This window comes from Eubalaena glacialis, chromosome 7, assembly GCF_028564815.1.
Source record: "Eubalaena glacialis isolate mEubGla1 chromosome 7, mEubGla1.1.hap2.+ XY, whole genome shotgun sequence".
NCBI classification, from domain to species: Eukaryota; Metazoa; Chordata; class Mammalia; order Artiodactyla; family Balaenidae; genus Eubalaena; species Eubalaena glacialis.
Genome location: NC_083722.1, coordinates 40,045,137 through 40,069,619, shown reverse-complemented (window position 1 = coordinate 40,069,619; position 24,483 = coordinate 40,045,137). Strand labels below are relative to the sequence as shown.

Below are 24,483 nucleotides of genomic sequence, written 5' to 3'. Positions count from 1 at the left end.
ACATATTTGCGACTCATATTACAGGCAATGTTAATTTCCTTATATATGAAGTTCTCTACAAATCAAAAGAAAAGGATGAGGCTAACAATATAATACACAAAATAGGTAAAGGACATGAAAAGGTAGTCTATGCATAGAAGGTTCTGCAGACTCTTTAAGGCTGCTAAACATGAAAAAATGCTCCACTTTATTCATAAGAGAAACTAAAATTATAATACAATGACTTTTTAACCTATCAGGTTGCATATGCCCTCAAATAAATATTTATACAGAAAAACCAAGCCCCAATGAATGTGGATTTGATTCCATAGAATCAGCACACCTACTTTTTCCATAAAATTCTTCCTAGTAGCCATCACATTCCTCCTGTTTGATCTAGAAATTGCCCTCCTGCTACCCCTACACTGAGCATCCCAAACAAACAACCTAAAATTATACTTATTATAGCATCAACCCTAACTTCACTACCAGCAATAAGCTTGGTTTACAAGTGAACTCCAAAAGGACTTGAATGAACCAAATATGATAATTAGCTTAAACAAAACCAAATGATTTCAAGTCATTAAACTCATTAATTATCAGGTAAATACAACTACAACGGAGGGCAATTACACAATATTTTTCAAACTTATAAATGCAGGGCTTCCCTGATGGCACAGTGGTTAAGAATTCGCCTGCCAATGCAGGGGACATGGGTTCGAACCCTGGTCTGGGAAATCCCACATGCCGCGGAGCAACGAAGCCCGTGCGCCACAACTACTGAGCCTGCGCTTTAGAGCCCGTGACCCACAACAAGAGAAGCCACTGCAATGAGAAACCTGCACACCTCAACGAAGAGTAGCCCCTGCTCTCCGCAACTAGAGAAAGCCTGAGTGCAGCAACAAGACCCAATGCAGCCAAAAAAAAAAAATACATATATATATATATGTGTATATATGCAAAGCTCTTTTTTTTAAAAAATAAATTTATTTATTTATTTTTGGCTGAGTTGGGTCTCGTTGCGGGGTGCGGGCTTCTCATCTTGGTGGCCTCTCTTGTTGTGGAGCACGGGCTCTAGGTGTGCAGGCTTCAGTAGCTGTGGCTCACGGACTCCAGAGCGCAGCCTCAGTAGTTGTGGTGCACGGGCTTATTTGCTCCGCGGCATGTGGGATCCTCCCAGACCAGGGCTCAAACCTGTGTCCCCTGCATTGGCAGGCGGATTCTTAACCACTGCGCCACCAGGGAAGTCCCTGTGCATTTTTTTGTCAGTTGACAAAAGCACCTAGTGATCTAGGGTGGCCTTGGCCTACAGTGGCTTGAAGCAGGATTTCAGTTCCCGGCCAGAGATTGAGGTCAGGCAGCAGCAGTGAGAGCTCTGAATCCTAGCCACTAGACCACCAGGGACCAGTGGCCAGTGACAAGGCCCTGACCCGTCAGCTATGAAGATATGAATTTCCACATAGAGATTGAAAGTAGTGAAGCAAGTAAAGTGTTTATTACAAGGAAAAAGAGTACAGTACGTGTGGATAGACACTCGGGCAGGCTCAGAGAGAGAGAGCCACACACTCGTGGCAGTTTGAATCACTTTTATGGGGCATTTCTTCTGGGTTTCCTTTGTCCAATCATCTTGCTTTGCCTGGTTCTGAGTCCGCATTTGGTATATCTCAGGGTCCTCCCCTGTGTGCATGTGCACCTCTTAGCCAAGATGGATTCTAGTGAAGAGGTCTATGGGTAGTTGGCATCACTTACTATGAGGTGGCACCCCCTCCCTTTTTGATCTCCAAGGAGCCTTTCTGTGCATGTGTAGTCAGGGAGATCTCCTTGACTTCAAGAATGAGGAATATGTGGTCTTTTATCTCTTATCTGGGCAGGGCCCAGCTTCCTCCATCATCCTGCTTTTATGGAGTTTCTGCTATTACGGAGTTTCTGTCCACACTGTTCAGCCTGGGGCCCATCTATCTCCTGTCTCACTAGGACATAGTAAATATTCCAATAAAGCACCAGGTTTTATTATTTTGGTTGCAACTCCACCATCGGAGAATATGGAACAAAAGAAGCAAAAGCTCCTCCTCCCCAGTTCCCAAAACTATTTCCCTTTTCTGAAAGAGGGGTCAGGCCATTTTGGAGTCTGATACACCAGGCTGGAAGTTTGGCCTTGTTGCCAGAATGGGTTATCCCTATGGACAAGTTACCTTTTTTTTTTGGCCTTGCCCCGCAGCTTGCTGGATCTTAGTTCCCTGACCAGGGATTGAACCCGGGCCACGACAGTGAAAGCCTGTGTCAACTTAAAAAATATTCACAACCTAAAAGTTGAGAGTTATATTTTATTCAGCGGGAATTTTTAGGACTTCAAGCCCGGGAGGCAGCATTTCAAGTAACCCTGAGAGAACTGTTCGGAGGAGGCGAGGCAGGGAGCCAGGTTATATAGCAGTTTTGCAACAAAGGGCAGGTAGTCTGAACATCAAAAGATTATTGTTAATTAAAGAAAATCAGATATTCCAAGTAAAGGAATTTAGCGCTTTTCTATGTATGGGAAGATGCAAGAGTCTGGGCTCACTGAAATCTTTCCTCTGCTATGCACATCAGCTATCTGGGGGCCAGTGTCCTGTGTTTTCACATCCTGAGTTTCCTCAGGGCTCACCGTAGGGAGTGGCCGCAATCTGATGGCTGCTAGATGGCAGGTATTTTTTCCTTCCTCAGTTCCCTCAGGGCTCACCAGCTCACAACAGTGGCTGCAATTGCTGATGAGTGTGACATCCTTTGTTTACTGATATGGTAGGAAATACTCCCTTTCTCACCTGGAATCCTAACCCCTAGGCCACCAGGGAACTCCCTGGACAAGTTTCTTCTAACAGTTTCCTCCTGTGGAACCATAACTACCATTTGTGGAGGGCTTAGTATGTACAGACATTGCACTGAAAGCTTTACAACCATTTTCACATCTAATTCTTCCTCAAAGCCTACAAGAACGAACTATTATTCATATTTTTCGGATGAGTAAACGGAGTCAGAAAGATTAAATAACTTGCACATGCAGCACAGCTAGGAAGCAGCCACGAGACTTGAAACTGGGGATTCTGCCACCTCCAGTGGTTAATGAGACTCAAAAAAAGAGACACTATGTAAAATGGCTTGCGCCTGGCTTTCTTGCTTTAAGAAACCCATAATTTCTCAGTCGTCACTTTCTCAGCAAGCTTTCCGTTTCATTTAAAGTTGAACTCCCCTCTTCCATGCTTCATTCCCTCCCTCCCCATAGCACTTGGCTCCATCTAACCCACTACATACTGACTTTATTACTGTATTTGTCTTCCCCAACTCGAATGTCAACTCCAAGAAAGCAAGGATTTTTGTCTGTTTTGTTCACTGCTGGCTTCTCAGCCTTTATAGCAGTGCCTGGCACGTACCAGACACTCATTAGATAACTGTCGAAAGAAAGGATGAATGACATGCTTCCGGGAGCATCAAAAATCTCGGCCACAAGTGCGTGCATTGAACCTCGCAGGGACACTTGATACTCCCCCTTCCCACCCTCCTCTAGGTGAAGGGAGGAGCAGGACAAGCCCCGCCCCTCGCTCTGCCGACAAAGCCGTACCGCAGGCGCAGCGCAGCTGGCGGATTGGATGACTGGGTGGGGCTTCTGCAGTCGCATTTGACTCATCGCTTCCGCCGCGTCGGCGCTCACTGTGCGCGTCACTTCCGGGCGGCGCGGAACGGAGTTGCTGAAGGCCTGCAGAGCGACATGCCTAAGTGAGTGGGGGCCGGAATCTGTGGGTGTTCGCGGTCTCGATCACTGATTGTGGCCCTGCGGGGGAGCACAGAGCGGGTTCTGGCTCCGGGAGCCTCTGGGGGAGCGAGAGGGTCTGGGGGAGGAAGGGAGACCCGGATTTCTAGATACCCCTTTACGAGTGTGGAGGTCGACTCTCCGTAAGGCAACCCAAAAGCTTGGCTTGTGTCAGGACGCTTTGTTTGATGTCTTCGCATCGTGAATAGGTCTTTTACTTTATTTTATTTTCTATTTTACCTTCAATAAACAGCACCTCAGTGGATGGGCATCTATTAACGGGTTGTCATTTTCTCTTTCTCTACTTTCCTTCTCTTTCCAGGTTTTATTGTGACTACTGCGATACATACCTCACCCATGACTCTGTAAGTAGTGTTTCTTTTCAGCTTCAAAAAACCGTATATGTCTGCCATTTGCAACAACATGGATGGACCTAGAGAGTATTACGCTTAGTGAAATAAGTCAGTCAGAGACAAATACTCTGTGTTATCACGTGTATGTGGAATCTAAAAAAATAAAACAAACGAATGTATATAACAAAACAGAAACAGACTCATTGATTTAGAGAACAAACTAATGGTTACCAGTGAGGAAAGGGAAGTGGAGAGGGGCAAGATAGAGGTATGGGATTAAGAGGTATAAACTACTGTGTATAAATAGCTAATTGTACAGCACAGGGGAAATATAGCCATTATTTTGTAACTTTAAACGGAGCATAAGCTACAAAAATATTGAATCACTGTCTTTTACACCTGAAACTAATATAATATTGTAAATCAACTATAATTAAAAAAAAGAAAATTGGTTGTAGTGATGATTGCCCAGCTCTGTGAATATACCGAACACCCATTGAATTGTACACTTAAAATTTGTAAATTGTATGATCTGTGAGCTATAGCTCAATAAAGTTATTTTTTTAATAAAAGGAAACCTAAGAAAAGCCTTATATGTAATAAATTAGGTGTTTTTTTTGGCTGCACTGTGTGGCTTGTGGGATCTCAGTTCCCTGACCAGGGGTTGAACCCAGGCCACAGCAGTGAAAGCCCGGAATCCAAACTGCTAGGCCACCAGGGAACTCCCTAAATTAGATTTTTTAAAAATTTTGTAATTTGTGCATTTCATCTTGCTAATTGGTTTAAGGGCTAATACTTGGAGAAAATACTTTGGGGTGTTTGTTTTTCCACTCTTCCTGTAACTGTCTTCATAATTCAAAGTTATTAGTCTTCCATTAGTCAGTGTTTTCAATGGAGACCCGAAATGATAAAGCTTTAGCAAGTTTAAAGATGAAAAAATTTTATATGACAAGTAAAACTTCTAGGAAAACGTTCTGAAGTTCAAATATTTCGTTGTGTCAAGGCTCTTAAATGTTTGACTGATTAAATTGGGAAGAAATGCCTAAATTTTAAACCGAATACTTTGATTTGATTAAAAACTGCTTAACAAATAATAACAGCGACTAAGATTGAATATTTATTGTATGTCAGGCAGTGTTCCAAATGCTTTCCATGTATCATTTTGTTTAATGCTCATGATAATCCTATGAGGTTGGTGTTATCTCCCATTTTACAAAGGGGGAAACTGAGACAGTGTGAATAAATAACTGACTGGATGTTACAAAACCAGTGAGTTGTATAGAGCTGGAAGATGAGGCTAGGCAGTCTAACTCCAGAGCTTCTATGCCAGCAGCTCTCAAACTTTTTTTGTTTCATGGTCCCTTTACACTTAAAAATTACTGGATTATTCAAAAAGAAAAAAAAAGGTGGGTTATATCCATTAAAATTTTCTGTATTTGAAGTTAAAACTTAAACTTAAAAAATGCTTATTAATTCATTTAAAGGTAATGATAACAGACTTTTTACTTGTAATACAAATAACTCTTTAAAAGTGAAAAATAGCTATTTTCCAAAACAAAAAAATTCAGTACGAAGAATGGCATTTTAACATTTTTGGAATCCTGTGTAACATCTGACTTAATGGAAGCTGGCAGATTCTCATCTTCTACTTTAAATCTGTTGCACTATGTTTTGGTTGCAGTATATGATGAATCCAGCCTCACATGGATATGGCAGTACTTTAATAACATTTTTAGACAATCGTGGATATTCTTTATTACTTTATATTATTGCACCAAAACTCAGCACATGGCTAGTTGCAGTGTGGAATCTGAAACCATGTCATACGCTCTTTTAACATTAAAATTCACTGGTCTGTCTTGCACTTTGAGTGGTGTCTGTGAGCCATACCTTCAGAATTGCAGCTCTCTACTTTGCTGCTTCTGCAGAGACCTGATGAAATTAGAACTCGATCATGATGTCATCTTGAATAGTAGCTGCAAGAACCTAGCCAATAATTTCTCTGTTGTCACTTCATTTGGAATTTTTTCTAACACATGGTTAGATGTAGTTCAGTATTAATAGATTTGTTGAACATGTAAGTAGGGTGGTTCCTCTTGAAGAACTAATAGTTCTAAATATTATTATAGATTGTCCTGGAGGAGACTCCTCCAGTAAGTTGGTAGTGGTAGTAGCTTGCCTATAGATCCCCCATCTTTTTGTTTTGTTTTGGTTTTCTGTCCCTAACCCCCTCTCTAGGTCAAACCCCTAGTCATAATTTTTTGAAGTTGTTCGTATGGGGGGCTATGCCTTTCTACCCTTTTCCAGTGCTATATTGTCATATACTCACTCATCTTGCTAATACTAGAATTCAGAGAATGGAAAAGTCTCTCTTTATAATAAATATCTCTTTATGAGAAATGTCAGGAATCCTTGTAATACTGCTGTTCTAACATGATACCTTGTGAAAATAGGAAGTTTCCATAGTGATTGAAGCAGTCCCTGTGGTGGACTTTGAAATGTATAAAACGTTCAGTATGAATGTATAAAACATTCAGTGCTCTAACTTTTGAGCTTTTGCTGGTTCTTAGGCATGATTTTGTTATTAAGCTTAAGGCATCGTTATTGTATTAGTGTAAACAGTGGTTGGGAGACAGGGAACAGTATTTTGAGATACAGACGATAAAAAAGACAGTTTTGCTCACACGACGTTGGTCGTATATGCTGCTGCTGAAGCAGTCACGTGAAGAGAGTTAGGAGGGAGGAAGGCAGCTGTGAGGAGCATCTGAATGAGATCTGGATTCCAGGCCTTAGTTTGCTGCTTACCATCTATGTGTTTTGAGACAAGTCTTTAAGCATAAACAGAAGATAATAACCTTGTGATTGTTTTTTTTTTAAGTAGGTAAAGGGTTTATTTTCTTATTTTTCTTCTGTGAAAATTCAAATGTCCTGGGGCTTCCCTGGTGGTGCAGTGGTTAAGAATCCACCTGCCAATGCAGGGGACACAGGTTCAAGCCCTGGTCCGGGCAGATCCCACATGCCGTGGAAGAACTAAGCCCGTGCACCACAACTAGTGAGCCTGTGCTCTAGAGCCTGCGAGCCACAACTACTGAACCCATGCGCCTAGAGCCCATGCTCCACAACAGGAGAAGCCACCGCAATGAGAAGCCCGCGCACTGCAACAAAGAGTAGCCCCCGCTCACCGCAACTAGAGAAAGCCTACGCGCAGCAACAAAGACCTAACACAGCCAAAAATAGATAAATAAATTTTAAAAAAATTCAAATGTCCTTCCCAACAATTGAGTTGCATGCAGTGGATGATTTTTTTTTTAATTTTTTTTTTTTCCAGTGGAACCAACCATTTTATTTTTTTTAATTTTTTTAATTTTTTTTTTTTATTGGGGTATAGTTGTTTTACGATGTTGTGTTAGTTTCTGCTGTACAGCGAAGTGAAGTAGAGTGGCTATAGAGCAGGTTCTCATGTTATCTATTTTATACATACTAGTGATTTAAAAAAAAATTATTTATTTGGCTGTGTCGGGTCTTGGTTGTGGCATGTGGGATCTTTAGTTGTGGCATGCAAACTCTTAGTTGCGGCATGTGTGATCTACTTCCCTGACCAGGGATCGAACCCAGGCTGCCTGCATTGGGAGTGTGGAGTCTCAGCCACTGGACCACCAGGGAAGTCCCAATAACCTTGTGATTTTTATTTTTTTATTAATTAATTAATTAATTTTATTTTTGGCTGCATTGGGTCTTCGTTGCTGCGCGCAGGCTTTTGTTCTCTAGTTGTGGTGAGCGGGGGCTACTCTTCGTTGCAGTGCACAGGCTTCTTGTTGCGGTGGGTTCTCTTGTTGCGGAGCACGAGCTCTAGGCGCATGGGCTTCAGTAGTTGCAGCTTGCGGGCTCAGTAGTTGTGGCTCGCGGGCTCTAGAACGCAGGCTCAGTAGTTGTAGTGCACCAGCTTAGTTGCTCCGCGGCATGTGGGATTTTCCTGGGCCAGGGATGGAACCCATGTCCCCTGCATTGGCAGGCGGATTCTTAACCACTGCGCCACCAGGGAAGTCCAACCTTGTGATTTTTAAAATCAATTGTGTTGAATTATAATTTATATTCAATTAAATGCACACATTTTAAGCGTACAGTTTGATGACTTGTCAAATGATTACAACTTGATGTATGCATCAAGATATAGAACATTTCCATCGCTCCAGAAAGTTCACTGTGTTTTTTTGCAGTCAGTCCCCTGCACCCCTGGCACTGACTGATCTGGTGTTTATGACTAAAGATCATTATTACTGGTTTTAAACTTCATATGAATGGATCCTTATATACTCTGTGTGTATCTGATTTCTTTTGCTCAGCATGTTTTTGAGATTTGTCCGTATCGCATGTATCAGTGATTCGTTCTTTCTGATTAGTATTCCACTGTACCATGCACATGTGATTTCTATAGAGATTGAGGCACTACTTGTAAAGTACATAGCATGGTGTCTGGCATGTAGTAAGAGTTAAATAAATGTTAACTTAAAAAACCAGAAGGTTAAGTGCATGGAGTTTATCTTATGTCAGTTTTACCTCAATAAAACTGTTAAAGAAAGAACAAAAGGATTAGTGGGCTAGAGACAAAGGTCTGTGTGTGATTCACATGAAGTCTATATTCTAGACCCATGGTCCTTAAAAAGAATATATTCCCATAAACAGTGTTATTTAGATGTATATAAGCTATATTATTTTGCTGTAGAATAGCCTAAGAAAGGGCATTATATGATACTGTTTTCTATATCAGTGGATTGTAAACATTTTCTTCAAATGCCAGCTTGTAATTATTTTGGGTTTGTGGACCATACAGTCTTTGTTGCAACTGCTCAACTCTGCTCTTGTAGAGACAAGACATAGACTATACATAAACAAATGAACACCACTGTGTTCCAGTACTTTTTTTCCACAAAATCAGGTGGCTGGCCCATGGGCTATAGTTTTCTGACCCCTGGTTTAGATAATAAATACAGTAGGTAAATTACCACAGTACGTTGCTGGATAATGTTTTTAAGTGATGCTTTGGCACCAGCTAAGGCTGCTAGAGGTAGCCAGGCTACCTATTAAAAGGTAAGGCTTTAAAAAATTTCTGGTTTTGGATATTTGTTTCTCTGACTGATACAACCTTTTGTTTTACAGCCATCTGTGAGAAAGACACACTGCAGTGGTAGGAAACACAAAGAGAATGTGAAAGACTACTATCAGAAATGGATGGAAGAGCAGGCTCAGAGCCTGATTGACAAAACAAGTGCGTTTCAGTCTCTTGTTCTGATGTGGTAGAATGGTCCCATTCTTTCTCGTCCCTGTCTCTCTGTTGTTTTTCACAGAAGCAACTCATTCTGAATGATAAATAGGAGCATTCTGATGTGCTGAATCAAAGAAGTGGAAGGTCATTGGTTTCCCAGGGATATAGGAAAACATTAATATTAATTTTTGAGGTTAGAGCAATCAGGTATTGATTAGACTGGGAATTTGGGCAGAGAAGAATGAGTTGCCTAATATTTCACTACTGATGTGGACCAGATTTTGTAGCACATTTATGCAGAACCTCGTTTGTAGTGAGCCATGGTTTTTAGATCTGTTTTCTGGTAGTAATAGGAAAAGGTGGGGGTGAGTTTGTAGCTCTCTTTGAAGAGTTTGAGAGACTTTTATTCTTTGTTGTCCTGGCAAAGATAACTGGTCACAAAGGAAGTAACTGATGTGACAGAATAATTTGGGTATGTTTTGGACCCCTGCAATACATGCCATACTCTTTTTGTTTAATTAAGAACATTTTTGTTGTTTAGGATAGTTGGGTCCAAGGCACTGACAGAAAGAGATACTGCATTTTTATGTTAGATCATCCTGGTGTATTTGAAACATGGCCTTTCCTAATCATTCATTGTACCCAGAACTGGCAGGCAAATGTGGACTTTGATTGTGGTGTGATTTTCTTTTTTTTTTAAAAAAGCAAAACTATCATGGAAAATTTTAAGCACAATAGAAGGACAACTTTAGAGAATAAACCTCCCATGGCTGCCACACCCGCATCACCCTGCTGCGGCAGTCTTGTTTCATTTATACCAAAGTTCTCAAACTTAGCACTATTGATATTTGGGGCCTGATAATTCTTTGTTGGGGGCTGTCCTGTGCATTGTAGACTGTTCAGCAACCCTGGCCTATACCCGCTAGATGCCAATAGCAATGCCCAGTTGTGACTAAAAATATCTTCACACATTGCCCTGTGTTCCCAAGGGGACAGAATTGCCCCTTGTTGAGGCAATCTACTCCCTTTCCCCTTCTGGATTATTAAGGAGCAAATCTCAGACATTGTCTCATTGCATTTGGGAAAAAATATAATGTAATCATTTTCTCCTCTATTTGAAAAGATGTTAGAAGTTTCTTGCATTAAAGGTTAGCATTATGTTTGTTATTTTTTGTGCTCAGCCGAATAATTTAAGATGAGTAAATGTTTTTGATGAAAGACTTTTACAGGATAAGAAGCAAGCCCTTGGGGGCATACCTCATCATGTTCAGGATTATGTTGATGTTGAGTCCGATACTTAGCCACTCCCTCTTCAGCCTTTACAAGCTGTCCTACACAACGTGTGGGAGGTGACTTTTGATTGGAAAAGGCTTTTGCTGGAGGATGTGATCCCTTAGAGAGCACAGGCTCTGTTTGGAGGAATATGATAGCTGTTCATAAATCTCTACTCTAGGTCATTTTTTGGATCTGGTTCTCATGAATTACCAGTGATCTACTTGAGTAATTTGATCTCCTTTGCACTTGTGGGGTTGGAGTGGAACGGGAGAGTGTCTGGGCTGCAGGCTGCACTGAATTGGGCAGGGCTAACAAATTCAGGAATATACTTTTTGAGTGTGTATTTTAGTATTTATGTATGACTCCTTTCCCAAACCAAATATAAACAATCTTCAGTTTCTTTTGTTTTTATTTGTGCCTCATATTGTCTGAAAGAAAAATTAAAAGGTAATTTTATTGGACATTTTTTCAAGATCATAATCTCCTTCGGAGCAGGCTCTTGCATTGAAATCTTTCTTTTACATCTCTTACCTCAGTGCATTAATTTCAAAACAGGTAAACCAAAATGGTGTATTGTTTTCATGGAGGAAAGCATATATAGGAAGGATTGAAATTTTACAAAGCCTGGCCTCTGGGCAGTTATCACACGTTTTTTAAACAAAACTATGAGCAGCTTGAATTGAGTGTAAACTACATGTACAGATTAAAGATGACTGCTGCTCTTTGGTAAGACATTTATAGGTGGGAGGTTTTCACTCATAGTTAACTAGTCTCTCATAGTTAATTCATCCATAGGAATGCTGATGAAATAAAAACAGGTTAAAAAACCCAGATCAGTAAACCAATTAATTGCAGTTTTAGCTTGTGAGTACCTAAAGTTGATTTAAAAACTGTGGAGACCATGATGTAGTAATCTTAGATGAATGCTTTTTAGAGTGAAATAATGGGACAGTTAAAAATTTAAACGAAAGTGGTTATTTTAGTAAATAAATGGGTTGTTGAATTCTCATTCACTGTTTGTTGTTTTTTTTCTCACTCTCCAAAGCCGCTGCATTCCAACAAGGAAAGATACCTCCTACTCCATTCTCTGCTCCTCCTCCTGCAGGGGCAATGATTCCACCTCCCCCCAGTCTCCGTAAGTTTATGAAGTTTTTATCTTAAGGGGTGTAACTGGGCAGATTATCCTTGATTTTGTTAGATTATCTCACAGTTGGCTTTCAAATGTTCATTAAATGAATACATAGGCAGTAGTAGAAAACAACTTCAGTGGTATAATTTCTGAAATATCTTTAGAGTACCTTCTGATTACCTTATTATTAGGGTATTATATTTGTGGCATCTCAAGTGGGTCTGAGATAGAGTCAATGGAAAGCTAAGAATGTACCTGTGATTAGATGAGCTGATGTATAAAGAGGTATTGCTGCTGAGTTGTTTACTGCTATGAATACAACACTGGAGGATTGATGTAGCTGATAAACTCCTCAGTCTCTCTCCCAACCTTGTAACTCATCTAAAACCAATATATATACCTGTGAAAGACAAAAATTGCATAGTTAAAAGAGGAGTGGATCAAAGGACTCTCCTCTCTGGGAAGGTTTGTTGTTTCTGCATGACAGACAGGAGGACATTGAGCAACTAGGCCATAAGTTCTTTGGCCCTCCTGGAAGGTTCAGATTAAAATTGAACTCAGAGACCTAAACTCAGTCCTGTAAATTATCATGGATATAAACACAGAGAAGTAGGCTGTTTATAATAGTTGTACACTAATGCAGGTAGACCACTAGTGACCCACCAAACCCTTCTTGGAATCCTGCCATCCTGGGACCTGATCAGGCTCACAGGCTCTCTCTCCTACTCGATCCTGACTGGCTGGCACTCAACTCCATTATTTTTAATGGTAGAATAGTCAGTGGTATGAATGTACATAATTAGTCTCACCATTTGCTTATTGTTGGACATTTAAGTTGTTCCAGATTGTTATTGTTCAGGAATATCTGTGCGGAAACATTTTCGTATTTCCAAAGACTCTCTTAAACCTAGGTTTTGATTGGAAAAAAAAAAAAAAAGATCTGAAATTAGATACTTGTGGCTTAAGTTCATCAGGGGTATAATACCCTTCTTTTAAAAATTTAAACTGTTGGAATCTTTTTAACCTGGGAAACTTATCTTTATTTTACACTTCTGTCTAGGCAGGCTTGTTCTTGTTTTTTAGTCATAATGTAACTAAAGTTTTGTAGCCCACTGATTTTTGTGAATCTGCTGTTATAAAAGAAACCATAAGAAGTTACAGAACTGTTACAGAATTTGGGCCAGATCATGAGGCCCTATTTCATTGAGAAGAGAAAATGTTAATATACAAGCATATCTCAGCCTCAGGCCCCATTCTTTATTTCAGCGGGTCCTCCTCGCCCTGGGATGATGCCAGCACCCCACATGGGGGGCCCTCCCATGATGCCAATGATGGGCCCTCCTCCTCCTGGGATGATGCCAGTGGGACCTGGTAAGTTTGAATCTCTTTCCTTCTTGGATGCTCCATTGTGTTTTAGTTTTCCATTTAAATAGAATTCTTAATTAGCTGTCTAAATGTATTGCAACAAATTACATTTGGTGACTCTATAATGATAAAAAGAAATACTTGGTTTATCAGTGTAATTGGATGGTATCCAAAGACCTTGTACAACTGAAAGCAGGATAAGACTGCCTCTTTTTTCCTTCTCCTCCGTCCCTCCTGTTTCCTCACCCCCTCCTGACTTTTGGCCATTTATAATGCGGAGAAGGGTAGATATATATTTGTGCTGCTGCTTTTCTTGGTTTTGATTTGGAGCAGAGCTACCGCCTATTGCTGATTTAATCTTGCAGGTTAACTAGGTTAATTAGTATTTATGAAAAAGGCCTTAGGCCTGGTAGTTAGTCTTTTATTCAGGAAGGGGAAAAAACTTATGCTTCAAACATTTTATTTTAACATAAACATAAATGTACATTAATTTGCAGAGTTTTCTGATACATGGTCAGGGCCTTTGCTTTGAGAATGAGTCTACTGACTGGAACACCATATATTTCTTGCATAAGCCAGAAAGCCATACTCATAATGCGTCCTTTACCAACTTCAGTTTCATTTTCTTTGAAGTGGTTAGAGACCTTGTGAGGCAATGTACTTTCTATTTTTTATCATCGTTTCGCTTACCAAATTTGTGAGTACTTTTGGGGGATGATTTGCCTGAGTCTTTCTTATTATCAGCTTAGTTTTTATAGAAATAGTACTTTTTCTACATTCATATTTCATCAGTTTGCAAAATAATTAAATTATGTAATTAGAGTAACTACAACTGACATAAGAAGCCTACAACTCAACTGGTAAGACAAGGTGCAAAGGCATTAGAGTAGCTTCCTGGCCAGAAACATTCAGTATGCTTGCTGTGGATATCATTTAGGGGTGGGAGAGTTTAGATAAAGAGAATTCCTGCCTTACTGGCTTGTGAATCCAAAACACAATCTAAGTGATTCAGTTGTCTTTTGCATTCTTAAATTGGGATCACAGATTCACATTCCTAGAGGGGTTAGGGATGTGAATTGGGGAATGCTTGTCACATATAAAGAAGCCTTCTAGAACTCAGCGTCAACCTGTGGTTGACATTTGAGAATACAGGCTTAGTGTTGCCAATTTGCCTGAGTATTTTGTTGTTGTTGTTGTTGTTTTTAGCCGGGATAAAGTAATAAAATTATGGGATTTGCATTAAAATAATTGAGTAGCTGGGGGGTGGGCAGGGATAAGAATGGGTGGGGATAAGATAAAGCAAGGTTGCCCTCGGGTGGATAATTGTTTAAGCTGGTTGATGGGTACATGGATGTTCATTATATTCTTTTTTTCTATGCTTGTGTATGTTTGAACATTTCCACAATAAAAAGATGAGAAAAGAAATCTAGAATTACTTATTAGTAACAAGACATATTAATTGCCAATGTTGACAACTAATTAAGATTTAAGGCATTATGGAGACCAAAGAAAAAGTTTTCAGGGACCTCATTTTCAGTCTTTGGTCTAGATCAGTTTCTTCTAAGAAATGCTAAATACAGGTTATGTTATGGAGGGATTTTTTAATAAGATATTTAGAAGTTTTAGTATTTTCTGTTTCTGTTGAAATTTATCTTAATTCTGTACCTGTTGGATTTTGTGTTTTTGCATATACTTGTGTTTTACTTTTTGTGATAAGGCTATATTCAACTTTAAATATAGTTGTGTTTTACTTTTTGTGATAAGGCTGTATTCAACTTTAAATATAGTTTTCTCTTGAAGCATTTATTGCAAGCCTTTAATCAAAATGATTTAGTTGAAAATAAATAATTAGGTAAAATTTGATATTTAAAAAGAAGATACGTAACATGAAAATTATAAGGCATAGTAATACAATTAATACCATGAACCCACCACCCAGCTGAGGAAGTAGAACATTACCACTCCCATGAAGCTGCCTGTATTCCTCCCCAACCCTCACCTGTCTGCTTGCCCTCCCTTCCCTGACTCATTTATTTGGCTGGTATATTGATGGGACACTTAAAAAAAACTCATTAATAGTTTCTGAAATGTATTAGAAAAATCAGATTTGTGTGTGTGTGCTAATTGTTATAAATCACATTATTGCCTGTTGTTTTTCTTGACTTGAGCTAAGTATGGTTACTAACAGGTTCTCAGCATGGGCCTCCTGCTCACCTTTCCTACAACTCCGAACAAACGCTTAGTGGTAAGATTGTCCTCTGTGCCTGTGTACATTCATGAAATAGCTCCTGGTTATATGGTGGATAGAACTGATTAAAAGAGCTGACTAACATGTGACTTAGTTGTGAATTTCCCTGAGTGAGAAAAAAGGTCAATTTAGGGAACTAGTCCCTGGTGATTTCTGGAAAGCAGTCTATTAATAGTTTCCCCCTTACTATCATTAGATCATGATTCCCATATGGTTCTTGTGTTGACCTTTTTGTTTTTTGTTTGAGAATGTCTCAGTAATTTACAGATGTGATGGATTTGTTGCATTTCTTCTGTCAAGTATGTCTTTTTTCCAGCATTTTGCAGGGGGGGCTACTTTTTTGTCTTTAATTGAAGTCCCATCAAGCTCTCCTAAGTAATATTTTTGACTGTCTTTTTTCCTTTTCTTTGTTTTACCTGCAGCTCCTGGAATGAGGCCGCCTATGGGAGGCCACATGCCAATGATGCCTGGGCCCCCAATGATGAGACCTCCCGCCCGTCCCATGATGGTGCCCACCCGGCCAGGAATGACTCGACCAGACAGATAAGGAGATTGGGGAGCCTCTTTATATCAGTTTTATATTACTTCACCAGGAGATCATGGTGCTGTGACTCGGGATGTTTTCTAACAGGATGACAAGGAAGACTTGCTCCCCCTTCCTATCAAAGAGAGAGTAGTTTTGGAGGGGAGTGGTGGGACAAAAGAAGGAATTTTCATTTGTATTGTGAAATGTGAAAATAAAATTGTCAATTCTTTTAGTTAAAAATGTGTTCCCTTTTTTCTCCCTTCTGTATTCTTTTTGTATTATAACGGAGAGTCCAGTTGTGTTTCTCTAGCTCATTCTTTCTTCAGCATGCCCTCTGTATGACATTCTTTTCCCTTAGCTGTAGGGTGGGTCCCTTTGGGCACCTTGTCTTTATTTAGTAAAGTTCTCTTGTGCAAAAACTGGTAAATCCAACACTTGTAGAGCTTTTGTTGATTGAAATAACAAACAGCACCTGGTTAACTTTTCACATTAATAATGCTTTGTGTAGTAAGTGGAAATTTTTAATTCTTTTATGCTAAAGTAGGGGAAAAGGCTTCACGGTGAGTGCATGTCAGCTAACAGCAGCAAGAATTGCCTTAACCTCCTTTCACTCAGCTCCTCTTTTTCTTGGACTTCAAATAGTCAGAAAATGTTCTATTAGTAATGGAAAAACTATGCAGATTTTCATGGTGCAGAAGGTGTTTACAGAATGTTATTTGTTACTAGGCTATAAAAGGATATTTTCAGGGAGGCATCTAGAAAGTAAGCCATCGCCACTGTTCATATTCAGCTCAGTGTAAAATCTAAATTCCTATTTCATACTACAAGTGGGAGTGAAAATTGTATAACCTCTGGGGAGGGCAATTTGGCAGTATCGCTCAGAATTACAATACTTGTATCCTTCGACATAGCGTTTCTATGTCTAGGAATTTATCCTACAGATAGACTTGAACATGTATGAAATGACTTGTGTACAAGATTATGCGTTATAGCAAGAGACTGGAAATCACATAGGTGTCCAGTGAAAGGGGACTGATTTATCAAGTATGTTACATCCACAGAGTGGCATGTACCATGCTTGTTGAAACAGAATAAGGAAGTTCTATACTGATGGGGAAAGAACTCCAAGATACACATTGTCCTGCACTTTGGTTTGTTCACATAACAATGTATTGTTTGCTGCTATCCTTTTGTAAAGGATATACCTGTATGTGCCTGTGTGTGCTTAAAGGATCTCTGGACAGATCAGCAGCTGGTGATATTGGTTGCCCATGAAGAGTAAATGGGTGGCTGGGGGACAGGGATGAAGGAGAAAGGTTTGCCACCTTTTTGTATCTTTTGGATTTTGAATCATTAGCTATTTAAAAAAAAAACAAAAGAAGCCACCTTTCCCATCTGAGGTTATTGTTATAGTGATGGGCAGAGGGTGCCCTAAACCAACAGTCTACAACCTGGCCTGGTGATCAGAATAATGGAGGACCTTTTCCAAAATAAAGATGCCAGATTTTGATTCTATATATCTGGTTTAGGGCTTAGGAAATTTGCGTTTTGGGAAAGCTCCCTAGGAAATTTTGATTATTATTAGTGGGTTTGGCAAACTCTGTCTTAGGATCTATTTTACTCAAGATTGTAACTCTGGGGACTTCCCTGGTGGCACAGTGGTTAAGACTCTGAGCTCCCAATGCAGGGGGCCCGGGTTCCATCCCTGGTCAGGGAACTAGATCCCACATGCTTGCTGCAACTAAGAGTTCGCATGCCGCAACTAAGGAGCCCAGCTGCTGCAACTAAGACCCGGCGCAACCAAATAAATAAATAAATATTTTAAAAATAAATAAAACAAAAAGTATAACTCTATGTATGTGTCTATAATTTTGAAAAGATTTGTAGCTAGAAATTGAAATGACAATGGGTAGATTACTTTTTTCCCTAGAAACTCATGAATATTTTGAAGAGAAGCTAATTTAGGCAAATAAATCACCATATCTAGGTAAACAAGAGGTTAGAAATAGATATCCTTACAGTGAGATGATCTTTATTCTCAGCCTCTGTAGGAGCTGAGTCAACTTCCTAGTCTGAGCTTCTGCCAGGACTACTTGTTGCTTTTTAGTTTTTTATTGTCACATCTTTTTAAGGAGGACTTAAGTCTCATAAATTGATAGTTTATATGTCTGTCTTTTATAGCTCAAATCTGTTTTTAAAATCTTCTGCAGACTTACGGGTTTGTTAGGGGAAACCGTGCCAAGTGAGCTTATGTGTGACTCAGCAAGTTTCTGTTTTGTGTAGCTCTGTGAGGCTCAAGGTAAAGAGCCTGTGGATCCACAGAAAACAACCCAGGTTTTCCTAAAAGGAAGCTTTTTCCACAGTATGTTTTTAAGGTTGAACATCCACCCTAGAAACATTTCTAGTCTTTGAAGAAAGTGTTTTACATAGCTTCAGAAAAACAATATGATGACTTAAAAGTTTAACAAGTTTTAACTACAGTGAACAAAAGTAGGAATAAATAGTTCTAAGGAAGGTTCTTTTTATTTTGTTTATTAACTCCTCCTAGGGCAAACTATTATTATAATGAATGATCATAAGACATTTCCTTTGTAAGAGGCTATAAAGAAGATAAACTTACTGCTATTGATTTATCCCTTTAGACATCTGGTTTTAATTCTAAAATATGAGTCAACTGTAATGTGAGCATTTGTATAGGTACAAACCAGACTACTACTAGATACCAAGAATTGAAGAAGTTAGTGTTGATGTGGGGTAACATATTTGCTTCCTTTCCTATGGGCAGATCTAAAGCCATGGGGAGTGTAGTTAAAGTCCAAGCTGTCATGGAGGTTCCTTAAAAAACTAAGAATAGAATTACCATATGACCCAGCAATCCCACTACTGGGCATATACCCAGAGAAAACCATAATTCAAAAAGACACATGCACCCCAGTGTTCATTGCAGCACTATTTACAATAGCCAGGTCATGGAAGCAACCTAAATGCTCATCGACAGGCAAACGGATAAAGAAGATGTGGTACATGTATACAATGGAATATTACTCAGCCATAAAAAGGAACGAAATTGGGTCATTTGTAGAGACGTGGATGGACCTAGAGACTGTCATATGGAGTGAAGTAAGTCAGAAAGAGAAAAACAAATATCGTGTATTAACACATGTATGTGGAACCTAGAAAAATGGTACAGATGAACCAGTTTGCAGGGCAGATATAGAGATAGAGACACAGATGTAGAGAACAAACGTATGGACACCAAGGGGGGAAAGTGGTGGCGGGGGGGTGGTGGTGGGATGATTTGGGAGATTGGGATTGACATATATACACAAATATGTATAAAATGGATAATAAGAACCTGCTGTATAAAAAAAATAAAATTAAAAAAAAAAAAGTCCGAGCTGTCACGTCTACTGCATGGCTTTAATGGTTTGTCAGAATGCCAGGCCTCTTGATTCCAGGCTGCATGAGAAATGGGATCCTTGCATAGAACCACAGGCTAACTTGGTCATCCTGTATGGAAAAAGTCCAGTGGTGATTAAATGCTTGTCCCAATTACATAGCTTCAGTCAGATGGTATCTTTCACTTGGTGAACAGAAGAAAAAAGCCTGGCCTACCTTAGTAATTTTACTAAGGTGATCTATTAGTAAATTAGTATTAGTAAATTACTATTTACTAATACTACTAAATCACTATTACTAATAGTAATTTATTTAGTAAATTACTATTTACTCTAGTAATTTTGATCACCTACCAGGTGATTGTCCAAATTCTCCATACTTGTTCCTCTGACAGAAGTGTCCCGAAGGCTTGCCTGGTATATTGTTTTACATGAAAACCTTAATAAACATTAACTAATTGAAGACATTTCTTTCCCTGCCAATTGAAAACTTAAAGGTTAGACTTTCTGGCACAGGATCAAATTCAGCATCTAGAATAGTTCATCAGACAAGTGCAGGAATAAAAAAGTCCGAATGATCCTTATTGTTCTTGCTCTTTAAGGGTCAGGGTGGTAGATTTCAAACGTACAGAAAAGTTTAAGAACTGCACAAAGAACACTTACATACCCTTTGATCAGAATCACCCATCACCTTTTGTTAGCTGTTAGCATTTCACCTCATTTGCTTTATCATTTGTGCTTGTGCTCTCTCTCTCTCCATATATTATACATTCTTTTTTATTCTGAACCATTTGAGAGTAAATTGCTTGTATCATACCCTTTACCATAAATATTTAAGTGTGTATTTCCTAAGAATAAGTATATTCTCTTATACAGCTGTGGTTTAGTTATCAACCTTGATTCAATAATTCAATCTACCAACCATGTTTCATTTTTGCCCACTGATCCAACATTGTCCTTGTATTTTTTTCCCCTTTCCTGTAGAGAATCCTCCTGAAATCATGTACTTTAAATTTTTGTCACATCTCCTTAGTCTCCTTTTAATCTTGAACAATTCCTCAGCCTCTCTTTTGTCTTTTATGACACTGATTATTTCACCAGCTTTTGTTTAATAGGATGTTCCTCATTTCTCATTTTGGGTTTGCCTGATGTTTCCTCGTGATGACAGTTTGGTACATGTCCTCAGTTGCATCCCTAGACTATCACATCTGTAGGCAGGCACACAGGCATCCGCCCCTCATTGGTAACAGTAATTTTGATCACCTACCAGGTGATTGTCCAAATTCTCCATACTTGTTCCTTTTGAATAAGTATCTTTCCCTGGCTGCCAATTAAGAAAAGCCCATAAGGGGACTTCCCTGGCGGTCCAGTAGTTAAGATTCCAAGCTCCCATTGCAGGGGGTGCGGGTTCAATCCCTGGTGGGGGAACTAAGATCCCACATGCCGTGTGGCACAGCCAAAAAAATAAAGGCAAACTGGTTTCACATTCTTGAAAAGCCCATAAGATGACTTACGTCCTCATATGATGATGCGACTTTGAACTCAGCACAGGAGGCCAAGATCTCAAAGCCCTTTGTAAGTACTTAGCTTTCACAATGACCCTGAGAAACAGGTCTCTAATCCTTCCCCCCTCCTCTTTGCCTGTACATCACATCCTAGTACTTTCTGGGGATGCTTGTTGAAAGAATATAGAAGTAAAAAGTAGGACAAAGAATTTTACCTCTACACTCAAATGCTATATTTTCCCCCTCTTCATCCCTTTTATCTCTCAGGGCTCTGCTAGAGAGAGAAGCATGTGAGGAGGACAAAAAGAATAACAATAGAGCCTAGAGTGGCAGTTAGACATTACTAATTGCCTACCCCAGTATCTCTTAGTATCTTTAATAAGAGAATGCCTAATTTTTATCAGTATGCATGACCATTGGCAATGGGTGGTAGCACATTTCGCACAGCTTGTAACTAGGTGAGGCCATGTGGCAGGAGAGAACATGCCTTTTTTTTCTGCCCTTTCTCTTTTCTGTTGACAGGAATGTGGATATGATGTTTGCTTGAAATGCAAGCAACATCTTGGACCATGAATTGGCAACTAAGGATGGTGTTAGCAAGACAGAAGGAGCATAGGTCCCTAAAGATTGAAGAGCTGCCATGTACTTCTACCTTAAACTTCTTTTACCTGGAAGAGAAGTAAACATCTTTTTTATTAAGGTCACACATTATCTTGAGTTTTCCGTTACATGCAGCTGAACCTACCTGACTGATGAAAGAGATACTCCAGGAGGAAAGTAATATATATATATTTTAAAATAAATTTATTTATTTTTTGTTTCTGGCTGCATTGGGTCTTCATTGCCGTGCACGGGCTTCCTCTAGTTGTGGTGAGTAGGGGCTACTCTTCGTTGCAGTGTGCAGGCTTCTCATTGGGTGGCTTCTCTTGTGGAGCATGGGCTCTAGGCGCGCTGGCCTCAGTAGTTGTGGCTCGCGGGCTCTAGAGCACAGGCTCAGTAGTTGTGGCGCATGGGCTCTGTTGCTCCACGGCATGTGGGATCTTCCTGGACCAGGGCTTGAACCTGTGTCCCCTGCATTGGCAGGCAGATTCTTAACCACTGCGCCACCAGGGAAGTTCCCCTCAAGTTGTTTTTAAAAGTCATAACTACCACAAACTAGAAACTGCTCTCGAGAATCCTTACAGACAGCAATACCATCTCTTTGCTAATCAACCCTCTTGCTCTTGAGTCTTCTATAAAACTACCATTCCTTGTTTGCATAGTCTTACCTTTCTTTGGGCATTGTGTATGTCCTATTTTGTTCCATACAAAGCACAGTATGTACAAATGAATGTTTCATCATGATTTTTTTTTGGCTGCACTGCACGGCTTATGGGATCTCAGTTCCCTGATCAGGGATTGAACCTGGGCCATGACAGTGAAAGCGCCGAATCTGAACCACTAGACCACCAGGGAAGTCCCTAATCATGAATTTAGAGATGTGGCTGTCCTGCCAAGCAGGTGAGCGAAGCTACTGGGTCTGAAATAAAGTGATCACCTAGGTGTTTTAAAAATATATGGATTGTGGAATATGACTCAGCAATAAAAAGGAATGAACTATTGATACAACAATTTGGATGGATCTCAGGGGCAGTATGCTGAGTAAAAAAAGCCAGTCTGAAAAGGTCACCTACTGCATGATTCCATCTATATAAATGACACAGTTATTGAGATGAAGAAGAAATTGGTAGTTGCCAAGGGTTAGGAATGGTGTTGGGGTTAGGGGGGAGCAGGGAATGACTATAAAAGGGTAGCATGAAGGAGATCTTTGTGGTGATGAAATAGTTCTGTATCTTTATTGTGGTAGTGGTTACACAAGTCTACACACATAATGAATGACAGAATTATACACGCACACACCCCAATATCAGTTTCCTGGGTTTTATATTGTACTGTAGTTGTGTAAGATATAACCATTGCAGGAAAGTGAGTGAAGGGCACATGGGGCTTCTCTGTATTATCTTAACAACTTCCTGTGAATCTATAATTATTTCAAAATAAGTTTTTAAAAATGTATGAACTTCTGCTTCCAGAAAGATGGAATAGGTGTACATTTCTCTATTCTTACTACTAAAACCCTGGACATTATATTAAAAAACAAGCATAAGAAACTCTGAAAGGTGGAGAGAAGAAGGCAGAACCGCTAGGGAACCTGGGACCCAAGGAACAACACAGTGAGCTGTCTGGATTTTCTTTTTGCCTCAAAGGTGCCAGACTTGGAGCCGAAGAAGCTGGCAACCACGAAACTCCAATGGGCAACAGACAAAAAACTCCCCAAGAAAAGCCTGCTCCCTGTAGCCAGAGGACCAGAAAAGAGGCAGCTTAGCAAGACAGAAAACTTTTAGACGATAACCACTCTACTCCAGCCAAACACCATAGAAAAAAACTTACCCTACCCCAACCCATGCCACAAAGGGCAAGTGGGGAGCTTACACTTCCACCCTTGTGAGGCTATAATGAAGTGCCCCAAATTCCTGCCAGGGTGGTATCAGAGAAGAGCTGGGATTGTCATTCTTATCTGGCAGTTACAAGGCATTGCCCCCTCTTGACTGATACAGTGTCAGAAGATGCTTAGTCAGGACTTTAAGGACTTTCACCAATGCCCAGTGGTGAGGAGGCTGCACATACCCTCATGCCAGTGGAGGCCTTGTGGGGAGCAGTAACAACACTCTGCCACTGCCAGCTGGAAAAGTATTAGCTGTGGCCTACTGGAAAGCCAGAACTTTCACTTTAGCCCAGCAGTAATGGGGAGCCCTTCCCTTGGGTGTCCAAGGAGGCTAATTGGGCAATCCTATCTCCACCTGATAGTAACAAGAGGGCACCTCCCCACTTCTCCTGCCAGGCCATTGCAAGAAAAAGTCAGCAAAACAGAAGGTTTAAATAAGATCCAGAGTCTCAGAACATAATATGAAAATATCCAGGTTTCAATTTAAAATCACTTATCATACCAAGAGCCAGGAAGATCTCAAACTGAATTTAAAAATGCAATCAATACATGCCAACACCAAGATGACAGAGATGCTAGAATTATTTGACAAAGATTTTAGAGCAGACATTATAAAAATGCTCCAATGAGCAATTAAGAACATGCTCAAAACAAAGGAAGAGATAGAAAAATCTCAGTAAGGGGACTTCCCTGGTGGTCCAGTGGTTAAGACTGCGCATTCCCAATGCAGGGGGCCCGGGTTCGATCCCACATGCTGCAACTAAGAGTTCGCATGCCGCAACAAAAAAAGATCCCATATGCCACAAGGAAGATCCTGCATGCCGCAACTAAGACCCAGTGCAGCCAAATAAATAAATAAATGTTAAAAAAAAAAATCTCAGCAAAGAAGTAGAAGGCAAAAAGAATAACCAAATGGAAATTTTGGAACTCCCAAATAAGTAAAAAATTTCAGTGGGTGGGCTCAACAGCAAACAATCAGGAACAGGAAATAATCAGAGAACTTGATAAAACAATAAAAATACCCAATCTGAACAACAGAAAATAGACTTACAAAAAAAAAAAAATGAACTGAGCTGTAGGGACCCGTGGGTCCCTGAAGATGTAATATTCATATTGTCAGAGTTCCAGGAGAGCAAAAAAGGAAAGAGCCAAAAAAGGTACTGGAACATGTAATGG

The 24,483-nt window shown here is 39.9% G+C and overlaps 1 protein-coding gene across 1 annotated transcript; it reads left to right on the top strand.

Annotated features, from left to right (window-relative positions):
- Positions 1 to 3,621: 3,621 nt before the first annotated feature.
- SNRPC (small nuclear ribonucleoprotein polypeptide C) lies at positions 3,622 to 16,159 on the top strand. Its single transcript, XM_061195136.1, has 6 exons — positions 3,622 to 3,726; positions 4,083 to 4,125; positions 9,271 to 9,379; positions 11,697 to 11,786; positions 13,047 to 13,151; positions 15,816 to 16,159. The coding sequence occupies exons 1-6, from the start codon at positions 3,719 to 3,721 to the stop codon at positions 15,938 to 15,940; spliced, it is 480 nt and encodes a 159-aa protein (XP_061051119.1). The 5' UTR covers positions 3,622 to 3,718; the 3' UTR covers positions 15,941 to 16,159.
- The last annotated feature ends 8,324 nt before the right edge of the window (positions 16,160 to 24,483 follow it).